Source organism: Bos taurus, chromosome 19, assembly GCF_002263795.3.
Source record: "Bos taurus isolate L1 Dominette 01449 registration number 42190680 breed Hereford chromosome 19, ARS-UCD2.0, whole genome shotgun sequence".
Lineage (NCBI taxonomy): Eukaryota > Metazoa > Chordata > Mammalia > Artiodactyla > Bovidae > Bos > Bos taurus.
In genome coordinates this window covers 43,238,048-43,265,599 of record NC_037346.1, presented here as the reverse complement: position 1 = coordinate 43,265,599, position 27,552 = coordinate 43,238,048, and the positions used below count along the sequence as shown (strand labels likewise).

The 27,552-nt window shown below is 51.4% G+C and overlaps 1 protein-coding gene, 4 non-coding genes and 2 pseudogenes across 5 annotated transcripts; 4 read left to right on the top strand and 3 right to left on the bottom strand.

Moving 5' to 3' along the window:
* Nucleotides 1-1,456: 1,456 nt before the first annotated feature.
* LOC112442857 (U2 spliceosomal RNA) lies at nt 1,457-1,648 on the top strand. Its single transcript, XR_003031145.1, has one exon. It is a non-coding gene; the product is annotated as a U2 spliceosomal RNA (small nuclear RNA).
* An 11,103-nt stretch (nt 1,649-12,751) lies between these two features.
* On the top strand, nt 12,752-12,942 carry LOC112442845 (U2 spliceosomal RNA). The gene has a single exon (XR_003031133.1). It is a non-coding gene; the product is annotated as a U2 spliceosomal RNA (small nuclear RNA).
* Nucleotides 12,943-18,071: 5,129 nt separating this feature from the next.
* Nucleotides 18,072-18,543, top strand: LOC112442575 (small nuclear ribonucleoprotein E-like). The gene has a single exon (XM_059878551.1). The coding sequence runs from the start codon at nt 18,103-18,105 to the stop codon at nt 18,379-18,381; it is 279 nt and encodes a 92-aa protein (XP_059734534.1). The 5' UTR covers nt 18,072-18,102; the 3' UTR covers nt 18,382-18,543.
* A 538-nt stretch (nt 18,544-19,081) lies between these two features.
* LOC112442848 (U2 spliceosomal RNA) lies at nt 19,082-19,272 on the top strand. Its single transcript, XR_003031136.1, has one exon. It is a non-coding gene; the product is annotated as a U2 spliceosomal RNA (small nuclear RNA).
* On the bottom strand, nt 19,141-20,495 carry LOC112442672 (probable mitochondrial glutathione transporter SLC25A39; annotated as a pseudogene).
* Nucleotides 20,496-20,498: 3 nt separating this feature from the next.
* On the bottom strand, nt 20,499-22,857 carry LOC132343080 (mitochondrial fission factor-like; annotated as a pseudogene).
* Nucleotides 22,651-22,841, bottom strand: LOC112442849 (U2 spliceosomal RNA). Its single transcript, XR_003031137.1, has one exon. It is a non-coding gene; the product is annotated as a U2 spliceosomal RNA (small nuclear RNA).
* Nucleotides 22,858-27,552: the final 4,695 nt, after the last annotated feature.

The following is a 27,552-nucleotide window of genomic DNA, read 5'->3' as shown; positions in this document are numbered from 1 at the left end:
GAAAAGCGCTGAGGCCTCACCACATGAAAACCACGCAGGGAATTACCTTCCGTGCAAGTGAAACATGTATTGTTAGGCATATTAAAAAAAGAGAAGTGAGTGAAATTAAGTTTAATACATTCTTTAACTCAAGATATCTTCAGAAATTCTCTGGTGGTCAGTGGTTAGAGTGCCATGTTTTCAATGACAAGGCAGGGAGGGTTCCATCCCATCCTCCTCAGAGTTCTTGCAAAACCCTGGGGAACACCCTCCCCATAGACACACCCACAAAAAAACAGATATCTAAAATATTTCAATATGTAATTAATATCAACATTATAGAGATAATGTTAGAATTTCTAATACTAAATCTTTGAAATCCCAGTGTTTTCCACTTGAAATTGGAAACCTTTGATTCTCTGGTACCTCTGGATTCAGTGGTACCTCTGAATTCGGAGGAACCACCTGCCCAGCGTTCCCTGGCTGCAATGTGGCTAGTGGTTGTGACAGCTCAGATCAACAGAATGTTTCTTCTTGTTTGGTCTGTAAGTAGTGTCCGACTCTTTGAGACCCTGTGACCCGCCAGGATCCTCTGTCCGTCCACTCGATTTCCTAGGCAAAAACACCGGAGTGGGTTGCAATTTCCTCTTCTAGGGGATCTTTCCGACTCAGGAATCGAACCCATGTTTCCTGTATTGCCGACGGATTCTTTACAATCTGAGCCACCAGCGAGGCCACAACTGAGGAGGAGGGGCAGGAAAACGAGGTCCTTGGCGGAGAGAGCTTTCGGTAGGAAGCCCAGAATCGGTTTGGTTTCGTAGAAGCACCGAAGGACTAGAGCGCTTGCAGTTGGAGTGAACCCCTCCCGCGGCCCGGCCCCGCCCTCCGCATCCACACGCCCCCTCCCTTCCCCACTGTGGGCCATCCGCCTTCCGCCTGGCAGCGAAGCCCCTCCCACACCGCGACCCTACGGAGCCCCTCTCTCCGCAGGCGGAGGCCTGTGTAACACACTGCAGTCCGGGCGTTTCTAGCGAGTGAGTCTTGGCGACCTTGTCTTCAGGAAACTCTCGGCCAACAGCTCGTCGCACGGGTCCCTCTCGACGGCCACCCCAGCACCCCTTCCGGTCGGGTCTCTCCTCTCCACTAGCCCAAGGAGGAGCTCCCCTGCCGCCGCCCCGAGGCCGTCCCCAGGGCGCTGCGGTCCCCGCCGGAGCCACGGCCTTCTTGGCGACAGAGGGCGGGGCATGCAGATTCGAGACGGGCTTTCCGCCCGAGAACCACAAAGCCGCGGCAGATGCGGGATTTCTCTTTTACAATGTGGAGAATCCAACTTCTGCCCGAGAGTCTGGTGTAGTGCCGCCCATAGCACTGTCAACGAAGGCAAAGGAAGGGAGACCTGGAGTGAGCGGGGACCTGGTCACACTGAGTGCAACGTGCACGACAGCAGGACGGTGACGGCGACGGGCGGTGACACGCTATCGCTTCTCGGCCTTTTGGCTAAGATCAAGTGTAGTATCTGTTCTTATCAGTTTAATATCTGATACGTTCCTCTATCCGAGGACAATATATTAAATGGATTTTTGGAGCAGGGAGTTGGAATAGGAGCTTGCTCCGTCCACTCCACGCATCGACCTGGTATTGCAGTACTTCCAGGAATGGTGCACCCCCTCAGGGGATATCACTGGAGTACCTAAAGCAGAAATTGGTTTTGTTCAGGATTGAGCCACTGAAGAAGTTTATTTTTGTGCTTTCCTGACGGTGCTTTCAATTCTGACAATTACAGAACAACTGCAATGTTTCTCCCTTTCTGTCTCTGATAAAGTGTGTGTAACTGTGAAATTTGCTCAAACTGTGGGTTTTTTTGAAAGACTACCTTTTGCCCAGCAGTCTTGAAAGAAATTTCCCAGATTTTTGCCTAGCCCAAGCTACAAAAAGAAGGGGTGGCCAAGCTCTCACTTAATATTCCAGTTTCTCTTCCGAAGCACTGGCTTGGCTTTTCTGTCTTTGGATGTCTTCAACACTAATCAAATGTTTGTGTTTTCTGATTTCAGGCAGTTTCTGTGGAGAGCCACTAAGATCCACCTGGAGTCTAGATTAATATGATGGGCTTTAAAGTCAGTGTGTGTTGGTTGTACTGGGATTTCATTTATACAGGTGCCTGACTGACAAGAAGAGGTCAGTGCCACTGAAGAAGTTTGTATTATTACTTAGAAGAAAAGAGAGCCTAAAATAAGACCGCCGTGTCTTCTGGATTACACAAGGCAGGCTGTTCAGGTCAGCATAAGTTCAAATCATGTTTAAGCCAGAGCAACTTCCCCATATTATCTCCTTTGGTCCTTTTCCATTGACTCGGGCATTCAATCAAGATCTAGGTGCTGGGTGCCTGTCTGAGTGCACCGGACTGTGTAGTGGGAAAAGCAACTGCTGTGGGGAATTGCAAAAGACCATGATGCTGTGAAAGATTGAAGGCAGGAGGAGAAGGAAGACAGTGGATGAGATGGTTGGATGGCATCACCAAATCAATGGACATGAGTTTGAGCAACACCAGGAGACAGTGAAGGACAAGGAAGTCTGCTGCAGTCCATGGGGTCACAAAGAGTCAGACAGAGTAGTGTCACGCGAGTGTATGTTCCTTGGTTCTTTGTCTCGTCACAACAAAGATTTGGAGCAACGGACATTAAAGCCCTCGGCGCGTCACAGCTCATGGGTCTTGGACAAACCGTGCTACAGCTCTTAGGCAAATCAGTGTTACAGCTCTATTTTATTTAGGAGACAGCAGGAGAATCCAAGACTCGAAGAGAAGAGAGTGGAGGAGGGCGGGGGCGGGGGGTGGGGGTGGGGGAGGGAAGCGCGTGCACGCGGAGAGAGAGTCCAAGAGAAAGCGCTTTGGCTCCTCCTTTTATATGTTTTTTTTCCTCCACCTGGGCCTGCCCTATGCAAATTGGGCTTAGCCAGGAGTGCTGTTTGTTCTGTTGGTTCTACCTGAAGTCTTCACTCTGGTCCTCGGACCTTCCTTGTCTTTTAGCCACCGCCATTTTGGATTCCTTTTCCCTATTCTACCTACCTAGCAGTAGCAACTGAACAACACCATATCCTCTGTCCCAGGACATTTTAGTAAATGGATGTTTGGAGCAGGGAAGTTGGAGTAGAACCTTGCTTTGTCCCCTCCACGCATCAACCTGGTACTGTAGTACCTGCAGGAATAGTGCACCCCTTTCAGGGAAAAGAGAAAGTATGAACAACAGGCTTGTTATATCTTTGTTAGTGTCTTCCTCATTTTGTTCTGGGTACCTGTCTCATGTGAAGGTTTCTGTTTTGTTTTACCAACATGTGATTTTCTGTTTTCTTGTTAGGGCAGTTTACTTAGGAGTACTATTTCTTGTGAGGGTCATATCCATGGACCAATATTATGCAAATTTTCTTTTATCTTTCAAACACTGTAATAAGGAGGTGTCCAAATCCTTTAGTAGTTTTGTTTCTTTTTTAAATACTAGATTATTTCTTCTATCCTGTGGACAAGGCACTGCTCCCAACATCTAACAGATCTCTGAAACAGTTTGGGTTACTGGAGTCCTCAAGGAGACTCTCATCTCTAGGAATTTTTAAAATTCTCAACCCCACCCAAGTGTGTTTTCCCTAAAAGAAGAAACTGAAGAACAGAAAGGTTAAGAAACTTGTGAAAAAAAAAAAAAGAAAAAGAAACTTGTGAAAGTCACCCAGCTAGAAATTAGCTGAAGTGGGCTTTGAACAACATCTGTGAAACAGATATTGTTTCCTCCACAATCTTTGAAACTTCCTTAGCACTTCCCTTACATCTCCTGGGCCTCTCACCCCAGAGGGAACCTGTCACTTGATTAAAGATAAGAGACATGAAACTGGCAATCTCACCCCACCCTTCATCCTTTGCCTTTGCCAGGAAAGGCGTTGATAAACAAATGGCAAGGAGGAGGTGGGGCAAGGTGGGGTTGAAGGAAGGGGCTCAGTTTGTCAACACTGGGGCCTACCCCAGTCCAGTATCCTTTAAATGGGAACTCCAGTTCCCACCTCCACATCTAGCTTAGGACCCAGGGAGCCTTCTTCCATTAATGACCATTTTGTTTCCTGGCAGCCTCATTTCTGCAGACCTTTCTCTCCACAAGATCACAACCCAGGACCTAGTGCATTGAAGAACTTCCTAGAGAGAACATTCAAACGTTCTTACTTTGAGCATCCATGGATGGAGTGCCTGCCAGGTTGAAGGCCTCAGTGAATGGATCAGGACCTGCCCTCATAGAGTGGACATTATAATGAGGAGTAGGGAGAGGCAGACAGTGACTCAAGAGGGTCATTTCAGATAGTGACATAAGCCATTGAGGAAAATAAAACAGGGAAATGTGCTGGAGAGAGCTACTTTACATGGAGGAGGGGGTTGCTCATGAAGGCCTCTCCAATGGTGACATCAGAGGCAAGTTTAGTGGCCAGGAGGCAAGGAAGCATTCCAGACAAGACAGACCAGCTGGGACCTACCTACTTCCTCCATTGGCTCCCTGACTTGGGTCAGATTCCAGCTGCTGAGTGGAGGGTCTTCCTCAGAGCTGTCTCCCCACCAGACTAAGCGCTGAGCCCAGAAGCTGGTTCTTCTCAGCCGCAGCTCTGCAGTGCCCAGCACTGTGCCTGCCAATAGTAGGCAATCAGGAAATCTTCCATGATTCATGACTACATGATGGATTGACTATATACTCAAGGGTTCCCTTGAGTGTGAGATGCAAGCACCCAGCCTTAGCTGGGAGTTTCCTGACACCTTGAGGGTTGGGAGGGAAACCTATAAAACCCTGTACTTCCAGGTAAGGTCTAGGTAATACTGAACCCTCAGGGCTTTTCTAGGCAGGAGGGATTTCTTGAAGGAGACAGAGATCATGGGAGGGATGACCCTGGAGAGAGAGGCCCCCTCAAGGCCTGGTGGTCTGAACCCTGGGCTGAGAGTCATCATGACTCCTGTCCTGATATGTGAACTGGCTTGGAAAAGCCACCTCCCCCCTTGGGAGTCTTGGTTTCCTCAGCATGTAAGTAGGGGCTTAGATGATTCCAGGTCCCTTTCCCCAGGACAACCCAGGCTCTGGAGTAGGGGAGGGTACAAGATGGGTGGAGCTCACGTAGGAAGCAGCTGAGGACATCCTTGTCTCCACTGCATCCCAACCCAGGACCTGAGTGCACAACTGAAGGGAGGAGAGGAGTCTGCAGGAGGAGGGATGGGAGGGGAGATGAGGTCCAAGAGCGGTTTCCGCCAGGGAATGACAAAGACACGTATTTCAAATCCCAGCTTTGCTTCCTCAAGAATAAAACAAAGCGGAAATTCCCTGGCTGTCCACTGGGTACAACTCTGTTCTCCCACTGCACAGGGCACAGATTACATCCCTGGTTGGGGATTTAAGATCCCAATACCAAAAAAAAAGAAAAGAATAAAATGGGGGAAACCAAACCTACTACTTAGAATGAGTGTGAATTAAAAAAAAGAAAAACTGAGGGGAAGGGGCCCTCAGAGACCCTTTTCTCACGCCAAGGGCCCATTCAGAGGCAACTCATCCAAAACCAAGTCCCAGATCCCAGGCCAGGGCAGATAAGTCTGTCACTGCCTAAGTCTGAAGCAAAGGAGAGGAATCTAGTTTGACAGGTTCCTTTCCTTCCTTCTGGGGTCTTTTGTGTGTGTGTTAGTCTGGCCATACCACCCAGCTTGTGGGATCTTAGTTCCCCTACCGGGTATTGAACCCTTGCCCTTGGCAATGAAAGCGTGGAGACCTAACCACTGAACTGCAAGGGAATTCCTCTGGAATCTTCTTTTCAGACAGGACATTCACTATGGTTTGAGGTTGGGAATGGAAAAGCCACACTTTTCAAGTGTTTTTTGTAGAGGTAAGATGAGATGTAAATGATGTAATTTCTGAGCAAGAAATTTTATTTCAGTGACATTTCTTATGCTTTTGCTGCTGCTAAGTCGCTTCAGTCGTGTCTGACTCTGTGCGACCCCATAGACGGCAGCCCACCAGGCTCCCCTGTCCCTGGGATTCTCCAGGCAAGAACACTGGAGTGGGTTGCCATTTCCTTCTCCAATGCTTTTACTGAGGGCCTAATAGCTGGAGCTGGGAAGGCAGAGGTTGGAGGACGCTGGAGGTCGGAGAAGGTTGTGAAGAGGCAGTTGCAACAGGTTGTGGTGTCTTAGGAGACAGATCCACTCGGGGACAGATTCCAGCATCCATCTGCACAGGAGACTGGCACTTGGGCAGACCTTGGCCTCAGGAGGGCCGTTGGGTGATAAGGAAGCAACAGCAGCCAGAGCCCCAAGAGGGTGACAGTGCCGTGGGAGCAACCACCAACAGTTGCCAGATGGGAGGAATATGCCCACCAGAGAGAGACAGGGAGGTGAGTTGAGGGGAGAAAGCCAGGCTCACACTGTGCAGGGAACTCGCTGTCGGCCAGTTATCTGAGCTGAGGGACTCTTTAGAGCATTCACAACAGGGGCCAATCCCCAGAGACCTTACATATTTGATTCAGCTTTTTAAAAAAATATTTTTTATTTGCCTCACAGCTTGGGTGAATTTTAATTCTGGACCAGGGGTCAAACTCATGTCCCCTACACTGAGAGGCAGATTCTTAACCACTGGACCACCAGAAAGTCCCCAATTCAGCTTCTTGATTTCATAGATTTCTGTCAAGTCACCCATGTTATCTGACCCACATTGGAAGGGGGCGTAACTTTGAATAGGTGCATGCTCTGATGAGAGTTTGTCAGAATCATCTGGAGGACTTGGTAAAAACAGATTGCTCGGGCCTCCTTCCAGAATTTCTGATTCAGTGTGTCTCAGGCTCTCAGGCCCAAGAACGTGCATTTCTAACAAGTCCTAAGGGGATAACGATGCTTCTGGACTGGGGACCACTCTAGAGGGACCACTGACATGGAAGATGAATTCCCGTCCCGGCCTGAACATATCCAGAGAAGCCCCTGGGCAGATTACTTATCTCTCTCAGCCTCAACCTCTTCTGTAAATGGGATGAAAATATTTATCTCTTAGTGTCATTATGAGAATTAAAGAAAGTAAAATGTGTGAAGGACTCAGCAAAGGGCTTGGCACAAAGTCCTCCTAGCTATTTAGCTTATCTCTATAATAAAAAAATTTGGCCCAGGAAGCCAGTTTCATCTTCCTCCGAAAACATACAAAATGACATATGCAAGTTGACCACCAACTGCCATTTCTTTTTCAACGTGTATGACTTAAAGCATTGCTTCTAACCTTTAATGTTCGCACAAGGGACTTCCCTGGTGATCCAGTGCCTAAGACTACATGCTCCTGTGCAGGGGGGCTCAGTCCCACATGCTGAAACTGAGTGTTCACATGCTACAGCTAAAAGATCTCACGTGTTGCCCGCATGCTACAACGAAGATCGAAGATCCCTCGAGCCGCATCTAAGACACAGAGCAGCCAAATAAAATTAAATTTAAAACTGCACACGGGCAGTAGAGACACAGACATAGAGAAAAATCTTGTGGACATAGCAGGGGGAAAGAGAAGGTGGGATGAACTGAAAGAGTAGCACTGAAATCTATATACAGTGCGTGCATGGGTGTGTGCTAAGTCACTTCCATCAAGTCCGACTCACAGTGACCCTAGGGGCTGTAGTCCACCAGGCTCCTCCGTCCATGGGATTCTCCAGGCAAGAATACTGGAGTGGGTTACCATGCCCTCCTCCAGGGGCTCTTCCTCACCAAGGGGTCAAACCTCTAGCGCCACCTGGAAGCCCCATATATACACTACCAAATGTAAAATAGGTGGGCATTGGGTATTTGCTCCATGACCCAGGGAGCTCAACCTAGTGGGGTGGGATGGAAAGGGAGGTAGGAGGGACATTCAACAGGGAGGGGACATATGCATACCTATGGTTGATTCATGTTGATGTCTGGCAGAAATAAACATCGACATGGTGAAGCAATTATCCTCCAATTAAAAATAAATAAAGTACACATGGGTACCCTGTGGACCCTACTAAATGCAGATTCTGGATCGGCAGGGATTCTGGATTGAATCGTGCCCCCGAACTTCATACTTGAAGCGCTATTTGGAGGCGAGACACCTGGGGGGTGGGGCGCATTTAGTTTAAGAAGAGTTCATGAGGACGGGGCCCTCTTACTGGGATTAGTTCCCTTATGACATGAGACACCAGAGAGCTTATTCTTTCTCTGTCTAGCACATGAAGACATGGAGAGAAATCTGCCATCTGGAAGCCAAGGAGAGGGCTCTCACTGGAACCTTGCCAGGCTGGAACCCTGATTGAGGACATCCAGTCTCCAGAACTGTGAGAAAATACATTTCCATTCTTTAAGCCACCAGCCTATGGCATTTTGTTTCAGCAGCCCTGGCAGGCTCTTCAAAAAAAGCCAGAGGTCTGACTTGTGCCTGCATCCTGCATTTCTAACCAGCTCCAAGGTGATGGGGCTGTAGCTGTTCACACACTTTGAGCAGGAAGGGTCTAGAACAGATTTCTAGAGAGTTGCCCACAAGGCTGTATATTTTCCCTGACAAATAGTACTTTCAGTGTTCTCCTGGAAGTGGACAACAGAGATTTATTATCACCCCAAACCCCTAAATGGAGAAAAGCATGGCAACCCACTCCAGTATTCTTCCCTGGAGAATCCCATGAACAGGAGAAACTGGCAGGCTACAGTCTATGGGGTCACAAAAAGTCGGACACAACTGAAGTGACTTAGCACAAACCCCTAACAGCTCTGTCCCATCAGAGGCACCCAGCAAATCAGCGTCAGATGAAAGAATGGATGAGTGAAGGTTTGTGTCTGACAGCTGGCTGCCTGGCCTCGTGGGAAGACCTCTGGACTTGGGAGACCTTTAGAAGTATCATGGGTGAGTCCGCTGCCTCTCTCCCTTGGTGGGTGGGAACATTTCCTCAGGGAAACAGTGATGTACAATGAGATTATGACCAGGAATGTGCCAAAAGCAGCGCCTGGTTCCCCCGCAGGGACACTAACAAACCATCAATGGGTAGATCTGAGGCCTGGGAACAGTTTCTTGAGGGACTTCCCTGGCAGTCCAGTGGTTGGGACCCTGTGCTTCCAAAGCAGAGGTTGGGGGTTTGAACTTGTTTGGTGAAGTAATATCCCATGCCACATGGTGTGGCCACAAATAGTTTAAAAAAAAAAAAAAAAAAGCTAGTTCCTTGACTTCTGGATTGGAACTCCCTGATGCAAGGCTCAGTAAGTCTCCTTACCCGGAAGTTGGCCAGACCAACTGAGTCAAGGTCAGTTGGACCCAGGTAGGAGGATAAGAATGAGTGTAGGTGAGTGCGGTGGGACAAGGGCAGGGAAACTTACATCTTACTGTAGTTTTTGTTTAATTTTATATGTCTGCTTAAGAACCACTTTTTTATTTTCTATGATGCAGAAAATATTTCTGTGCCTGACTTCACCCATTCTTTTCCTATTGAATGGCTCATCTTTTATACTAAATTCCAGGGGCTGTTTATACATTAGAAAGATAAATACTTCTTTTGTGATTGAGATGGCAAATATTTATTCTTTTTGTATAGTTAATTTTCTCTCAGCATGTCGATTGATGGATTGTGTTTTGGCTGTGCAGCGACTTCTTTGCTAATCTCGGGCTCTCTCTAGTTGGAGCAAGCGGGGGTTGCTCTTTAGTTGCAGTGCCCCGGCTTCTCATTTCGGCGGCTTTTCTTGTTGTGGAGCACAGGATACAGGCACGCAGGCTTTAGTCGTTGTGGCTCATAGGCTCTGGAGCACCAGCTCAGTAGTTGTGCCACAGGGATTTGTTACCTCAAATCATGTGGGGTCTTTCCAGACCAGGGGCTGAACCCATGTCCCCTGCAATGACAGGCAGATTTTTAACCACTTGACCACCAGGGAAGCCCACAAATATTTTTTTCTTGCTTTACCTATTTTGTTGTTAATCACCTGTAAGGGAAGTGACACACCTGGGCAGGTGCTAGGAGTAGAGAGACCCAGGCCGGAAGTCATTCCTGCCCTGAGGGCACCTCCAACTCAGAGTGGAGACTAAAACACCTGTGCAAATGGGCAGAACAGCAGACAGGACAAGGAGGAAGTCTATGAGACATGAACAGATGATGGAAGTGCTGGGACCACAGCAACCCCTTCTCAGGGAAACCAAATGAGTGAGCAGACGATGGTCTGAGCACCCAGCCTAAACAGACCTCATAGGATGGGAGGCCTGAAGAGTTGTCAGGCCCAGGCTAAGCACATTTTACATTATCTCCTTTGTCCCTCATCCATTTAGTCAACACATATTCACAAGAACTAAGCACATTTGGAGCACTGTCATAGGTGCTGAGAAAGGCTCAGCAAACAAAAGGTTTCCCATCAAGGTGAAAGATAATACAGCACTATTGGCTGTATATTTGTGAATATACCTACATTCCATGTGTCTGTGTCCATATCTACATGTATAGCTACGCCATTTGAGCATCATCGGTGTAAATCTGACTTGGCGGCCAGCAGAAATACAAGACCAGAGAAAGTGGGATGTGAAACAGGAAGGCTCAGGGTGAGTAGGTGGAGATAGCTCACAACACTGTAAAATGGTATCATTCCTATTTTACAGGCAAAATGTGACTTTCCCTGGGGTGTACTCATGAAGGCATTCCCATGTGCTTGCATTTCCACGTGTGACTTCACAAGTACTCTAATCAGAAAGGCATTCTTAATCATCCCAATTGAAATATCAGGAGCCAGCCAGTTCAGTCACTCAGTCGTGTCCGACTCTTTGTGATCCCATGGACTGCAGCACACTGGGCTTCCCTCTCCATCACCAACTCCCAGAGCTTACTCAAACTCATGTCCATTGAGTCGGTGAGGCCATCCAACCATTTCATCCTCTGTCATCCCCTTCTCCTTCCGCCTTCAATCTTTCCCAGCATCAGGGTCTTTTCCAATGAATCAGTTCTTAGAATCAGGTAGCCAAAGTATTGGGCCAAAGTACTGGACTTTCAGCTTCAGCATCAGTCCTTCCAATGAATATTCAGGACTAATTTCCTTTAGGATGGACTGGTTTGATCTTGAAGTCCAGGGAACTCTCAAGACTCTTCTCCAAAACCACAATTCAAAAGCATCAATTCTGGACCCCTGGTTTAAAAAAACCTGAGGCCCTAGTGGTTAGCAGGATGCTTGAATGGGAATCCTGATTTTGTTTCCCATTAGGCAATTGCTTAGTCTCTCAGCACTTCCATCTGCACCAGTGCTTTCTATTAGAATTATGTGGTTCACACAACGTAACTTTTTTCCCCCTTTGGACAAGCTGTGTGGCTTTGGGGACCCCAGGTTCCCAACCAAGGATGGAACCTGGGCTCCTGCACTGATAATACTGAAGCCTAACCACTGGACTGACAGGGAATTCCATCCCGCAGGTAAACTTAAATATTCTTAGGCATAAAAAAAAAAAAAAATAAAGAGAAGCAAGTGAAATTAAGTTTAATATGTTCTTTAACTCAAGATATTTCAGAAATGCTCTGGTGGTCCAGTGAATAGAACTCCATGCCTTCGATGACAAGGGCCTGGGTTCCATCCCTCCTCAGGGTTCTTCCAAACCCTGTGGAGGCTCCTCCCCAGGAAAAAAAGATATATCTAAAACATCATTTCAATATGTAATTAATATCAACATTACAGAGATATCTTCCAGTTTTTAATACTAAGTCTTTGAAAGCCTATGTGTGTTTTACACTTTCAATACCTCTGAATTGGGAGGAACCACCTGCCGGGCGCTTCCTGGCGGCATGTGGCTAGTGGCTGTGACAGCTCAGATCAACAGAATGGTGGTGGTGGTTGTTTAGTCGCTAAGTCCTCTCTGAGTCTTTTGCGACCCCCTGGACAGCAGGTTGCCAGGCTACTCTGTCCATGGGATTTCCCAGGCAAGAACAGCAGAGTGTGTTGCCATTTCCTTCTCCAGAGGATTTCCCGAGCAGGAATAGAACCCAGGTTTCCTGTATTACAGGCGAATTCTTTACAATCTGAGCCACCAGCTTAGCCAACAGCTGAGGAGGAGGGGTAGGGAAACGAGGTCCTAGGCGGAGGGAGCTTTCGGTAGGAAGCCCGGGATCCGTTTGGTTAGTAGGGGCACCGAAGCACGGGCGCTGGAGTTGGAGTGAACCCCTCCCGCGGCCCGGCCCCGCACTCCGCATCCACACGCCCCTCCCTTCCCCACTGTGGGCCATCCGCCTTCCGCCTGGCCGGGAAGCCCCCTCCACACACCCGACCCTAGGGAGCCCCTCTCCTCGCAGGCGTTCGGCCTGGGTAACACACTGCAGTTCGGCCGTTTCTAGAGAGTGAGTCTTGAGACCTTGTCTTCAGGAAAACTCTCGGCCAACAGCTCGTCGCACGGGTCCCTCTCGACGGCCACCCCGCACCCCCTCCGGTCGGGTCTCTCCTCTCCACTAGCCCCAAGGAGGAGCTCCCCTGCCGCCGCCCCGAGGCCGTCCCCAGGGCGCTGCGGTCCCGCCGGAGCCACGCCTTCTCGGCGACAGAGGGCGGGGCATGCAGATTCGAGACGGCGCTTCCGCCCGAGAACCACAAAGCCGCGGCAGATGCGGGATTTCTCTTTTACAATGTGGAAAATCCAACTTCTGCCCGAGAGTCTGGTGTAGTGCCGCCATAGCACTGTCAACGAGGCAAAGGAAGGGAGACCTGGAGTGAGCGGGGACCCGGTCACACTGAGTGCAACATGCACGACAGCCGGACGGTGACAGCGGCGGGCAGTGCCACACTATCGCTTCTCGGCCTTTTGGCTAAGATCAAGTGTAGTATCTGTTCTTATCAGTTTAATATCTGATACGTCCTCTATCCGAGGACAATATATTAAATGGATTTTTGGAGTAGGGAGTTGGAATAGGAGCTTGCTCCGTCCACTCCACGCATCGACCTGGTATTGCAGTACCTCCAGGAACGGTGCACCCCCTTGGGGACACTTACTGAAGTACCCAAAGGCAGAAACTGGCCCTTTCCTGTAAAGGATTTGGTTATCTCAGGGAGGTTTTTTTTGGTTTATCTACATGCTTCGTTTTTTTTCTTCCTGGGATGCGGCATGACATCTTTCGTGTACCCACCCCTGATTTACTTTTCTTCAAGTTTCTAACGTTACCTCTGTAATCATGTTTTCTGACTTCAGGCAGTTCCCGCTGAAAACCACCAAGATCCACTTGCAGTCTTGGTTAAAATGATGGGTTTTCAGCTCAGTGTGTGTGTTGTTTATACTGGGATTTCGTTTATACAGATCACTGCCTGACAAAGAGAGACGAGTACCATTGCAGAAGTTGTGTTATTACTTGAAGTTAATACTTAGAAAAGAAAGGGCCTAAAGTAAGAGCCACTATGTCTTTTGGATATACAAGGCAGGCTCTTCAGCTCAGCACAAAGTTCAAATCAAAATAAGCCAGAAGGAATGACTCTTGCTGAGGGTGAAGAAGGTTAGTGAAAAAGCTGGCTTAAAACTCAGGACTGGACTTCCTTCCTAGACCAATGATTAAGAATCCACTTGCCAATGGCAAGGGATGGGTTCAAATATTGGTCCAGGAAGATTTCACATGCCCTGAGACAACTAAGCCTCTTTAACACAACTACTGAGCCTGTACTCCAGAGCCCATAAACCACAATTAGAGAGTAGCCACCGCTGCCAACTAGAGAAGACTCTAGCATCAAGGAAGACCCAGTGCGGTCAAAAATAAATAATTAACTTTTTAAAAAACCCTCAACAGTAAAAACACTAAGGTCATGACATCTGGTCCCATCACTGCATTGCTAATTGAATGGGGGAAATGTGGAAGCAGTGACAGATTTCCTCTTCTTGGGCCCTAAAATCACTGAGGATGGTGACTGCAGCCAGGAAATCAGAAAATGATTGCTTCTTGGCAGGAAAGCTATGACAACCTAGACAGCGTGTTAAAAAGCAAAGACATCACTTTATCGACAATGGTCCCTATAGTCAAGGCTGTGGTCTTTCTAGCAGTCATTTAGGGATGTGAGAGTTGGACTATAAAGATGTCAGAGGCCGAAGAACTTTGGAACTGTGGTGCTGGAGAAGACTCCTGAGAGTCCCTTGGACCACAAGGAGATGAAACCAGTCCGTCTTAAAGGAAATCAACCCTGAATTGTCCTTGGAAAGACTGATGCTGAAGCTGAAGCTCCAATACTTTGGCCACCTGATGGGAAGAACCCACTCCCTGGAAAAGACTGTGATGCCGGGAAAGATTGAAGGCAGGAGAGGAAGACAGAGGATGAGATGGTTGGATGGCATCACCACATCAATGGACATGAATTTGAGCAACTCCAGGAGATACTGAAGGACCGGAAAGTCTGGGCATGATGCAGTCTACAAGGTTGCAAAGAGTCAGACAGGACTTAGCAACCGAACAACATGAAACAACACCAGATCCTCTGTGCCAGGACTTTTTAGTAAATGGATGTTTGGAGCAGGGAGTTGGAATAGAACTTTACTCCATCCACTCCACCCATTGACCTGGTATGGTAGTACCTGCAGGAATAGTGCACCCCTCTCAGGGGAAAGAGAAAGTATGAACAACAGGCTTGTTACATCTTTTTCAGTGTTTTCCTTGTTTTGCTCTGGGTACCTGTCTCGTGAAGGTTTCTGTTTTATCAATGTGTGATTTTCTGTTGCCCTGTTGGGGCAGTTTACTTAGGAGTACTGTTTCTTGTGAGGGTCATATCCAAGGAGCAACATTATGCAAAATTTCCTTTAACTTTCAAAACACTGTATACGGAGCTGCCAGATCATTTACTACTTTTGTTTCTTTTTAATACGGGATTATTTCTTCTATCCTGTGGACAAGGCTCTGCTCCCAACACCCAACATCTCTGAAACAGTGTGGGTTTGCTGGAGTCCTCAGGGGAAGACCCTCAGGTCTAGGAATTTTTTAAATTCTCTGCTCCACCCAAGTGTATTTTCCCTAAAAGAAGAAACTGAAGAACAGAAAGGTTAAGTAACTTGTGAAAGTCACCCAGCTAGAAATTAGCTGAAGTGGGCTGTGAACAATATCTGATTCACAGATCTTGTTTCCTCGACAAACTTTGAAACTTCCTAGCTCCTCTCTTACATCTCCTGGGCCTCTCACCCAAGGGGGAACCTGTCACTTGATTAAAGATAAGACACCTGAAACTGGCAGTCTCTCCTCCATCCATCATCCTCTGCCTTTGCCAGGAAAGGCGTTGATAAACAAATGGCAAGGAGGAGGTGAAGGAAGGGACCCAGTTTGTCAGGGCAACACCGGGGCCTGGCCCAGTCCAGTATCCTTTAAATGGGAATTCCAGTCCCCATCTCCACATCCAGCCTGGAGCCCATGGAAACTTCCTCCATTAATGACCATTTTGTTTCCCTGCAGCCTCATTTCTGCAGACCTTGTCCACAAGATCACAGCCCAGGACAGAATGCATTGGAGGATTTCCTAAAGAGAACATTCAAACGTTCTTACTTTGAGGATTCATGGATGGAGTGCCTGCCAGGTTGAAGGCCTCAGTGAAATGGATCGGGACCTGCCCTCATAGAGTGAACATTATAGTGAGAAATAGGGAGAGACAGACAATGACTCTCGAGAGTCATTTCAGACAGTGACATAAGCCATCGAGGAAAATAAAACGGAAATGTTCTGGACAGTGACTGGGGGGAGAGCTACTTTACATGGGGGAGGGGTGCTCATGAAGGCCTCTCCAGTGGTGACATCAGAGGCAAGTTTAAGTGGCCAGGAGGCAAAGAAACATTCCAGACAGTAAGACAGACTAGCTAGAACCTACCGCTTCCTCATATTGGCTCCCTGACCTGGGTCAGATTCCAGCTGCTGAGTGGAGGGTCTTCCTCAGAGCTGTCTCCCCACCAGACTAAGCGCTGAGCCCAGAAGCTGGTTCTTCTCAGCCGCAGCTCTGCAGTGCCCAGCACTGTGCCTGACATACAGCAGGCAATCAGGAAATCCTCCATAATTCATGACTATATGATGGATTGACTAAACGTACTCAAGAGTTTCCTTGAGTGTGGGAACCAAGCACCCAGCCTTAGCCGGGAGTTTCCGGGTCTCCGGTCCCCGACACTTTGGGGGTTGGGAGGGATACCTATAAAACCCTGTACTTTCAGGCAAGGTCTGGGTAATACTGAACCCTCAGGCCTTTACTGGGGAGAGGGATTTCTTAGAGGAGAAAAACAGAGGCCATGGGAGGGATGACCCTGGAGAGAGAGGCCCCCTCAAGGCCTGGTGGGCTGAACCCTGGGCTGAGAGTCATCATGACTCCTGTCCTGACAACTGAACTGGCTTGGAAAAGCCACCTCCCCTTGGGAGTCTTGGTTTCCTCAGCACGTAATGAGGGGCTTAGATGATTCCAGGTCCCTTTCCCCAGGACAACTCAGGCTCTGGAGTAGGGGAGGGTACGGATGGTGAGCATCTCTCTCTTCCAAATTCCTTAAACCCAGCCTGGAAAGTGTTCAAGGGAGACACCAGTAGGTATAGCATGATTTCATAATCAGAGAGTCAGCTGGTTATACATTGTAGCCTACACCAACGGGTGCCATGAGATGACAGGTGACACTGCACGGGGGGTTTTGCATTCTTTTTGGCGCGGGAGATCTTGGTATGGAATCTGGTGTTTATCAGTCCAGGAGGCCAGTTCGGCCGTAGGTATGTTATCCCCATGGCTAACAGGCACATAGTCCAAAGCTCACTGAAAGTGCAAGATGGAGTTTCCTTCTTTCTCAAAATGGAGTCAGCTCGGCCTGTTCCTTTCCTCCCTCAGTTTCACTGAGTTAAGACAAGGCTGTGGTCCCACAGTGCTCATCTGCATAGTTTTCTTATGATATTAGTACTTTCCTTCTGTCTGCCTCTGACGGATAAGGAGAAGAGGCTTATGGAAGCTTCCTGAGGGAGAGACTGACTGTGGGGGAACTGGGTCTTGTTCTGGTGGGTAGGGCCATGCTCAGTAAATCTTACTCCAAACTAAGTAATTAGTCCAATCCAAAGTATTTAATCCAATTAATAATATTTTTCCAATAAATATTATTATCAATGTATTTACTTTTGGTTGCACTGGGTCCTCTTTCTGCTCACAGGCTTTCTCTAGCTGCTGCCAGGTGGGACTACCTTTCTGGTGCACAGGCTCTGACCCCACTGGCTCCAGTAGTTGCAGCACAAAGGCTCCGTAGTTGCTGCTGGAGGGCGCTAGAGCACAGAAACGGATGACTTACACACTGCGTTCTACGTCAAGCTTTTTCCTAGGCATAGTTTGGTTCTCGCAGGGGTCAGAATTTTGAGAAAGTTAGCTTTGTCTAATTGTACATGCAGGGAGAATCCCAAAACTGGGAGGAAGTTCCCTTACTTTCAGGTAAAAGGGCTCCACGTGCACTCCGGGAGGCCACCACAGCTGCTGGCAGGTGTGTCTCCACTTGCCTACACCCTCTTTCTGATCTCCAGTACTCAGCGGTTTCCACGCTCCCCCAACCCGCCCGCCCCCTCCGCCCCAGGAAGTTTGTTGGGCTGGGGTGGACAGGAGAGGAGGGTATCCTCAAGGCAGAAGAGGCCTCAGCAGCTGCTCTGCTCGGTCGGTGTGTCCCTGTTCTCCACTTGCAGGCTTGCAGTTGAGCGGCCAAGAAGGCAGGTCAGCTGCGATGGGGGCACGGCCTTATGGCAAGGAGTCCGCAGGCGATCTGGACTGGGAGAAATCCTCCCACTCTCTCTCCTGGAGCGTCCCATCAAGCCGAGCGAGGCCTACGTGGAAGCCTCTGGCGAGCAGCTGACGGAAGAGCAGCCCAAATTGTGTCGCGGATATCTTGGCTCCCGTCCAGCAAAGCCACATAAAATACCGAGAGAGTCTGAGGGAAATAGAAAAGAGTGACGCAGGGACTTCTCTGGCAGTACAGTGGTGAAGACCCTGCGCTCCCAATGTAAGCTAGGCCGCGGGTTCTATCGCTGCTCGAGGAACTGAGTTCCCACATGACCCGGAGAAGAGCCAGGGTAGCCAAAAAGAAAAAGAAAAGAGACCTTGGAAAGAAAGCCATTAGTAAATCAAGACGAATTAAAATCTAGAAAGTTGAGTGTGGAGCACTGTGGTGCTTGTGAGCGTCCAGCATGGCGTACCGGGGCCAGGGCCAGAAGGTGCAGAAGGTGATGGTGCAGCCCATCAATCTCATCTTCAGATACTTGCAAAATAGATCACGGATTCGGGTGTGGCTTTATGAACAAGTGAATATGCGGACAGAGGGCTCTATCATTGGTTTTGATGAGTGTATGAACCTCGTATTAGATGACGCAGAAGAGATTCATTCTAAAACAAAGTCAAGAAAACAACTGGGTCGGATCATGCTAAAAGGAGATAACATTACTCTGCTCCAAAGTGTCTCCAACTAGAAGTGACAGATGAAGTGAGAAATTGTTTGGCAATACCGTTGGTTTTTTAGGTGTCCTTTGTTAGAGATGTAGTTCTAAAACATGTATTCATATTGTTCTGCTCACCCTTATGTTATCACCAGATGACAATAAATGCTGTGGGACTGTTTTCATCAAAAAAAAAAAAAAAAAAAAATCTAGAAAGTTGAAAGAGAACTTCTACATAGCCGACTCATCCGTGTATGTGTACACAATAAATAACAGTAAGATGATGAGTGGTGGGTGGGTACGTAGCTATGTGCTCGGGAAAAAATTTTTAAGAAGAAAAGAAATGCTGGAAAGAAAAACCCGGTTGGAACGGTTTGCGTCTTTCTCGGTCTGGGCGTTTCCGGGAGCTTTGGGCCACGCGCTTGTTTCGGTTCCACCGCGAGACGGCGCACACGCGCAGCAGGAAGAAGGCGCGTGTGTGGGCGGGGCATGCAAATTGCTTGGCTGTCTGCTGGGGGCGGGTGGGGGGGGGGGTGCCGTGGGAGACCAGAAAGCCTAAAGGCGCCCAACAAATGAAACGACCCGACGAACGATGGACGTCTTAGAAGTTGTGGCACTAGGACACCGTGCAGTCTAGGGGAGAGGGCGGGCCTTCGTTTGAGGCCGACTTTGCTCACCGTGAGCTAAATGGAGGTGAGGGGAGGGCGGTAGCGGCCAAGCCCGAGGCGAAGGTATCGCTTCTCGGCCTTTTGGCTAAGATCAAGTGTAGTATCTGTTCTTATCAGTTTAATATCTGATACGTCCTCTATCCGAGGACAATATATTAAATGGATTTTTGGAGCAGGGAGTTGGAATAGGAGCTTGCTCCGTCCACTCCACGCATCGGCCTGGTATTGCAGTACTTCCAGGAACGGTGCACCCCCTACGGGGAATAATCTGTGTCATCACAAAAGACAGACTGTCTGGGAGACGAGCTGGGAGGTCAGGCTTGGGTTCCCGCCGGCGTATGCTGCTGTTAAAGATATATTTTTTTGTCTCAGTGGCACTCGCGGTTGCGGGGGCGTGTGTGCCATGGTCCCGTTTACGGTGCAGGTTTGCTACTTTTGGCCGCCGGGCCGTTACAGCGCACCCATGTGGGCGGCCCAGCCCGGTATAGGTTGGGTGCTCCCAAACCAGGGCTCGGACCGCTGGCCCGTAGGTGGCTCGGGGCATCCTGAGCCACTGGACAGCCAGGGAAAAAGGCCTCTTGCCTTTTTTTCTCTCTTTTTTTTTTTTCTCTTCCTCTTCCCTGCTTTTTTTCGACATCTCACAGGCTGTTCCCGGTTGAGTGTTTCTGGGGGAAGCTTTTTGTGCGAGACTCAAGCAAGTGCTCATAAATGCCGCCGGGTGAAGTGGGCTTGATGCTTGATCCTCGGACCGACTGGGGTCCGGGAAGCCAAGTGGACAGTCGCGTGCGGGGGCCGTCATTCACCGCTTCACCTCTCTGCGTCACGTTGAAAAGAAAGGAGGATGGCCGCCACAGCCCAGGAGATGGCGCCAGACACAAAAGCCGAAGCCCAGGGAGCGAAGGTCTGTCCGGTCCTTAGACCTGAGCCACGTCGGCCAGCTCTAGTTGAACCAGTACAGACAGAGCCGAGAAGGGCACATCCCGAAGGGACACTGGGACCGGACCTGCCCAGCCCAGCCCGAGCGAGCACCAGCCGGATGCACGTGCTCAGCTCCCAGCGCGACGGGTGCCGAGCCTTCGGCTTTGTCCGTGCCCAGCTCCAGGGGATTGATAGCAGTCACGGTGCCCAGGCAGGCCCGCGGACCAGCCACCATGGGTGCGCGGAGGAAGAGGTCGGGGCTCCACCACACAGGAAGGCCTTGAGTAAGGTCGTAGGCGGTGAAGTAGGTGGCAGTGGCCGACAGTCATCAACAAAGATGGCTGGGAGGCCATGCCACAGGGTCCCGGTGCCCTCGTGCCGCACCATCTTCACAAGGCCATCTTCGGTGACAGTGGAGCGAGTGGGGTCCGGAAAGCAGGTGGCGCAGAGGGGCTTTGGGGTTTCCCTGGTGGCTCGGCGGTAAAGAGTCCACCTGCAGTGCAGGAGACCCAGGAGAGGCGGGCTCAATCCCTGGGTCGGGAAGATAGATCCATCCATCCCCGGGAGGAGGGCATGGCAACCCACTCCAGTATTCTTTTTGCCTGGAGAATCCCATGGACCGAGGAGCCTGGCGGGCTACGGTCGCAAGGAGTCGCACACGGACTCAAGCGCCTTCGCCCGCCCGCAGAGGGGCTCCAGGACCCCACTACTGTCCAGGAGGCACTTATTTCCCTGTGGATGGGCGAGAGGAGGGCACTTCGGCGTCGGAGATGCTTCGGAGTCTGGAGGGGGAGGCATCAAGTCACTGCGCACCAAGGGGCGCTGAGACTGCAAGCATAGTATCTTCACCACGGGAAGGGGTCGGGGGGGGGGGGGTTGTCATGAAGAGGAAGGTGACCACAGCCCCGGCTCCGCATGTCACCATTTGTTGGAGGGGACCGATGCCCCCAGGTTGCCTGGCCGGCCATCTTGTATAGCTCCGGTTCTGGCTCTAGGCCGGCGCTGGCGCGGCGCAGGCTACCGGGGACGGAGGGCTCGCTAGACATCAAGACCGACTCTAGCTTGTATTTTTGAAATCGGTTTCGACGGTACAAGTGGAGAGAAACTTTAGAGCGAGCGGATGCGCTTCTTGTTTTTCTCCTGCTTCAGGATCAGCCCAACCCCCCGCCTCTTGTTTTTGACAGAATATACCTTTAGTTCTGCACATACAAGCCCTTCCCCCCTCTTTTCTGGGAGAAATACATTTTCAGGGCGTGGACTGCGAAACGGCATACATTGCAAAGACAGAAACAAAGAAGGTCACACAGTCTTTGCATTTTCAGCTGTTGAGATACTATTTTTGAGCGTTGAGGTTACTTCCAGCGGAGAAACCAGAGCTATTATTAATCAGCCAGAATGCTACAGTGATTGAATACATGGCCCTTTCTCCTTCAGCACGTTCTCTGTTCTGTTAAGTCACCTGAAGTTCCTTCCATGTTGTATCTCTATTTGAAATGTCTGTCATACATGGAGTCCGTTCTGACCGGCTGTTCCATTTTGGTGAACAGCCAGCGCGCTCTTTTTAGTCTGTCAGCTGCACCGATTTCTTCATTTTGAGGGGTTGGAGTCTTTCTAAACCCAGAAAATCTAGCTTTCACTTAGCGAAAGCACACGAGGTGGTATTTTTAGTGCCAGAGGTTTTGAAGGGAGTTGACTGTATAAGGTCAAGATCGGTTGGCCTTGAAAATGGAATGTCTTACTTCCTGCTACAATAATTCTCTCGGGAACACGAGCACTTCACGTAATCACACGAGCATTTAAAACCTCCCTCTTGGAATCCTTGTTCCAGGTCAGTATTTGGTGGTGCTCCCTTTCATTTTCCCCAGGACCCTCACTGGCTAGTTAATACCTTCCGCGTATTCCTTTTCATACTGAGGAATTCGACTAGCTTCCGCCATCTCAGCAGTGGGAGAAGGAAATGCTCTCTCCCTCACTAAATGTATACCAACTACTGCTTGCTTTCGGGCATTACCTGTAAATCCTTTGAGTTGCTTCCAGATGCATGTGCTGCACTTAAGAGCCACTTTTGTGCCCCTGAGCCCTCGCTGGAGGGTCTGCGGCTAAGGGCCTCAGCTGAACCGAACGTCCCTTCCCCCTCCTCCTCCAAGCGTGTCGATGGAGTGTCACTGAACTGCGGGCTCCTTCAAAAATGCCTGTAGTAAGAACAAGTTACTGAACACAGGCTCCTTCAAAAAGGAAAGCTGCTGCGGCCACACTTCGGGGTCTTACTTATATAGTCTCGGGCCAAAAGTGCAAATGCATATACCTGTAAAAGAGAGCAGACTCCTTACGGGACCGCTGGTGGTAGAAACACTTTGCTGCGAACGCTTATCTATGTAAGGCCGCGTTTCTCCCGGAAGCCTCCCAGCGAAGAGTCTCCCGGCTCTCATGCAGCAATAAAACAACGAGAAGAAGGCGAAAAAAACGACACACCCTCTGAAAACCCACCGGGCACAGAACGCTCGCCTCTAAAGACTAACAAACCAAAGCGGGAAAACACTCCACAACACAAGGAGTAAAGAAAAAACCGCCCAAGCGCAAAGGCCATAAAAATTTACACAAGCGGAGCAAAACAGAAGGCCAGCAAGCTGCACTTCCTCGTCTCACTGTTCCTATAGGCTCTCAAGCCTTAGGACAGACTGTCTGCTCTTTTCGTACCAAGATTGATTTCCCCCGAGGGGGGTGCACCGTTCCTGGAAGTACTGCAATACCAGGTCGATGCGTGGAGTGGACGGAGCAAGCTCCTATTCCAACTCCCTGCTCCAAAAATCCATTTAATATATTGTCCTCGGATAGAGGACGTATCAGATATTAAACTGATAAGAACAGATACTACACTTGATCTTAGCCAAAAGGCCGAGAAGCGATACCGGTTGCCTCAGCCTGGCCGCAGCCGCCCTCGCTCCATCCCCATTCAACCCACGGTGAGCGCCCTGAACCACACTCCCTGTCTGATTCCTTTTGCGTCGTTGACAGTGCTGTCAGCGGACTCCTGTGCAGGCCTTTTTGTCCTCTACCTTTGAAAGGACAAGTTCTAGGTCCTTAATTGCTCCGCCATTCCCGCGCCGAACAGCCATTTCTCATCTGCATGCTCCGCCTTCTGCCGCCCGAGGGGGCGGGGCTACCGCGGGCGGACTCCACCCTCCGGACCGCCTCCTCGCGCCCGGAGCCCGCCTCCCGACCCAGGGGCGGCTGCCGGAGACCGCGGGCGAAGCGCTGACACGGAAGCAGCTCTCACGGACCGAGCCCCAGAAATCAAGAACTCGCTTTTGTCGCTCATTCCCCGGCTCGCGCTGCACTCGCAACCATTGCCTCCTACACGCTGAGCTAGTGCCCGACACCCGTCACGGTTACCGCGGCTCTAACGGCCAGCACCACACCCCCTCGCCCCTCCTTGCTCCCGGCCGCTCTGCTCGCGTCCGTGTTCTCCCGCCCGTCTTCTGCCCCACAGTTCGGGTCCCCTGGGGCGGCGGGGTGGGGGTGGGGGTGGGGGTTGGGGGATGCGTCCTGACAAGGGATGTCCTGGGGGACAGTCGTTGGAATCGAACAGTGCCCGTCGCGATCACTTGGCAGCTCCGCTTCTCAGTGCGTGGTGCGCTCCCGCGGAATTTGCTCCAGTCGGGGTGCACGGACTGAAGGGTCTGCGAAGGGCGCCCGGCCCCGGGGCACAGCGCTCTGCGGAGGCCGCTCGGGTGCCCCTTGTGCCCTCACGGCGGTGCGGGCCGTGGCGGTCCCGGCCACCCTCGCCGCAACGGAGCCCTGAAGCTCGGGAGATCAGGGACGGTGACTGGAAGAGCAGGGCAAGCGTTCTCCGGCAGCGCCTCGTCCCCCAGCCTCGCCAACAACCCCGCGTGGCATCAGCCTTGGGAATGCTTTTTCGGTGGAGGGTGGGGAAAGCGCGAGGGGTGGATCTCTCAGGTGAAAACGGTACCTCGGCCTAGCTCGGATATGCGGTTTTCTCTCGTGGGTAAATAAAGTTGAGCGTCCCATCCTGTTTCAGAGAAGCCTTTACATTTTCTCTCTGTGAGCTTATTAGTAACCTCCCTGTCGGTGGTCTTCGACCCTCTTCCCTATTCCTGCCGGCTTTTCGGTTGGGCTTTGCTTAAAGTGATGATGATTGCATTGTTTAAAGGTTCCGTTTTTATATCGTCATATTTATCGATTTAAAAAAAGATATCTTTCACATTTTGAGTCGAAAGGACTTATGAAGTCATTTCCTAACTCTTCCTCTAGGTCTTCTTCTTCTCCTCCCTCAACATCTACGTCGTCCAGCCGGGGGGATACTTTCCCGGGGTTGGGTGGTCGTGTTCAGTCGCGCCCGACTCTTGGCGACCCCGTGGACTGTAGGCCCGCCAAGCTCCTCTGTCCATGGAATTTTCCAGGCAAGAATCCTGGAGCGGGTTGCCATTTCCTGTTCCTCCTCCAGGGCATCTTCCCCACGCGCACGAATGGAACCCGCGCCTCTTGCGTCTCCGCGTCGGCAGGCAGATTCTTGACCACCGCCCCACCTTCCTCTGGAGCACAGTGTGAATGAGCGAGTTTTCCCTTCATACCACCTGTTTGAGATGCCACCTGTAAGCCTCAACGGCGTCCCATGTGCATTTTGGAGTCATAGGCCTGGACTTGCCTTTAAAATGTAGCAGAGCTCACAGCCCTAACCACCTTTGATACTCCGAGGCCACGGGTTGACCGATCCCGTCCATGCAGACGGTGGGTGGTACACCCAATCAGACAGAGCCCGACACTGAGAGGTGACCCTTCAAGGCCAAGTAGGAATCCCTTACAGGAATGACCTTTCTCCGGAGAACGGATGCCGGTTCCGGAAGTGACGGGCACTATGGAGTGGACCGACCTTCTGCCCGACCAGGAGGCCGAGTCGAGAAGGCGCCTGCCTTTACCCCTGGGACATGGGTTTGCCTGAGAGTACACAGATGTGAGTGTCGGAGCTGGGGTCCGGGCTGGCCGCCTTCACCACCGGTTCTGACAACCGGTCATTAACCACCCGAGACTCGACCCACCAGGGCCTGTGCTGGGTCCCAGGGCCAGACACCGCTCCTGTTCCCCGGCCCCGGACGTGTCCCGCCCAGGAGCCGAATGGCCGGGACCCCACCCCCGCCGGTGTGATGAGGAAGGGACCCTGTGTGTGCTCAGTCGCTCAGTCCCGTGCGACTCTTTGCGACCCCGTGGACGGTAGCCTGCCAGGCTCCTCTGTCCATGGAATTTTCCAGGCGAGTAACTGCAGCGCGTTGCCGTTTCGTTTCCTACTCCAGGGGATCTTCCCGACCCAGGGATCGAACCCGCGTCTCCTGCGTCTCCCGCACTGGCAGGCGGAGTCTTTGCCACTGCGCCACCTGGGAAGCTCTCGAGGGAACTGTTGGGAGGTGGACGACTGGGTGCGGCTCCCACCTGGTGTGACCTCCTCAGGGCTCCAGGCCTCTCCCGTGTGGCTCGGGGTCCCTACCCGGACACACCCAATAAGTGAGAAGGTGCGAAGAACAGACAGGAAGCCAGCCGAGTCAGGAAGGCCTTCCAGACCCGGGAGACGGCCTACGGGACAGGTTAGGGTTTCACTGGGGGCGCTGGCGGTGTGCTGGCCGGTCATGTTGACATGAGGGGGCGAACCTGGAGGCAAGAGCCTCTGGGAGGCTCTTGGCAAGAGCGTGGGCGAGAACGCAGAGGTGCAAAGCAAGGGGGCACGCTGGGGGAAGGAGGGCCGTGGCCTGCACCCCGCTGACCCGCCGAGACGCCGCGAGGGTGTGATCTGGGCCTCACAGCTGCTCCGGGGAACGCTTGCTTCTAGTGGGCTCTTTCTTACAGTCATCATCCCCCAACCCCACGTCTCTCCCCTCACAGACTCCTTCCGTATCCCAGACTGGGCCGGCTGGCTTCAGCTTCTCCGGGGGGAACCAGCACGGCCCTGCCGTGCCCCACCTCTACCCAGGCCGGAGCCCTCCTAGCTCAGATCAAGGCGCTTCTCTGACCCCTCTGTACCCGAGTTTCACGGAGGAGAAAGCAGCTGGCGGTGTGTGATGGAGAGTCTGACTCTGCCTTGAGGTTATGGCCGAGAGCTGCTAAGCCTCGCCCTTCCCTCGTCCCCTCTCACCCTGGACCCCGGCAAGCTGATGAGAAAAGTCTCCCGCCGGCCGCCCCTCTGCTCAGCACTGTCCACTTAAAAAGAAAAAGAAAAAAAAAAAAAAATCCACGACCTAGAAGTTGAGACTTGCGTTTTATTCAGCGGGAATATTTAGGACTTCCAGCCCCGGGGTCAGCGTCTGAAGCGACCCTGAGAGAACCGCCAGGAGGAGGTGGGCGGTGGCGGGAGGAGCCAGGTGACACACAAGTTTTGCCACAAAGGGCAGGCGGTCTGAACGTCAAAAGGTGTTTCCTATTCTGTATATGAAAGAAAACCAGGCATCCCAAGTTAAGGAATTTAGCGCGTTTCCATACATGGGGAGATGCTCGAGCCTGGGCTCACGGAAATCATGCCTTTGATGCGCATCTCAGCGCTCCGGGGCCACCATCCTGTGCTTTTCACGTCCCGGGCTTCCTCGGGGCTCACCTGGAGGGAGTGGCCGCAGTGGGATGGCCGCTAGACGGCAGGTAGTCTTTCAGTCCCGAGCAGGGCTCACCGGCCCGCCCTCCCGTGGTGGCCGCGATTGCTGATGACTGCGACGTCCTTGTTTACCGATGCGGAGGGAAGTGTTCCATTTCTCACCACCATCAGAACACCGACCTGGCCTCCTTTCCCGGCTCTTAGTCTACCGCGGAGGGCCACCCCGCTCTCCCTGGGAAGCCTCATCATGTGGCTTGTCGATCTTTTCGGACCCCCTAGGTGCCTGTGTGTTGTGTCCTGGTGGTGGTGGTGGTGGTGGTGGTGGTGGTGGTGGTGGTGGTGGGCGGCGGGGGGGAATCTGGCAGGGGTCCTCAGTCTACGTACGCAGGACAAATTTGGGGTAGGGGGATGGGGAGATGCGACCCGGAATTCTATGGGGCTTGCGCTCAACATTTTCCAGGACGGGGCCACAGGCCTCCCCACCAGACTGGGTGGACTCTTGTCCGTGACACAACCCTCGAATTCGGTGTTTCCTCACGCGTCCACTGTCCACCGAGTGCCCGCGGCGGGTTATACCCCAAACCGGTCTGGCGCCGTCCTACGCCGAGTCGACCGGCATCCGCGGGAGCCCATCGAACCTTTTCCCTGTCACGGAAAAGTCAGTGTGTCAGAACACGTGGGCCTCTGAGCAGTGCTTCCGGAGGCACGCCGGGCAGCCGAAACGAAGCCCTCTACCTCAGCCCGGGACTCGAACCCGGCCAAACCCAGGTCGGGACTCCAATCCACGTGGCTGGGCCTCCGACCGAGCCAAAACCCACGGTACCTCGTTTCAAGAGCTGATGAAGCTCAGGTTCTCCATGTCCTATCGAAGAGAGAATTCAGTGAGAGACACAATGATAGGTAAGAAGTGGATTGATTCAGAGAGAAACACATTCCATAGGCAGAGTGTGGGCCATCACAGAGGGCGAGTGTGGCGGCCTCCAGACGTGGCATGGTGAGCTTTCATGGGCCGGGTAATTTCACAGG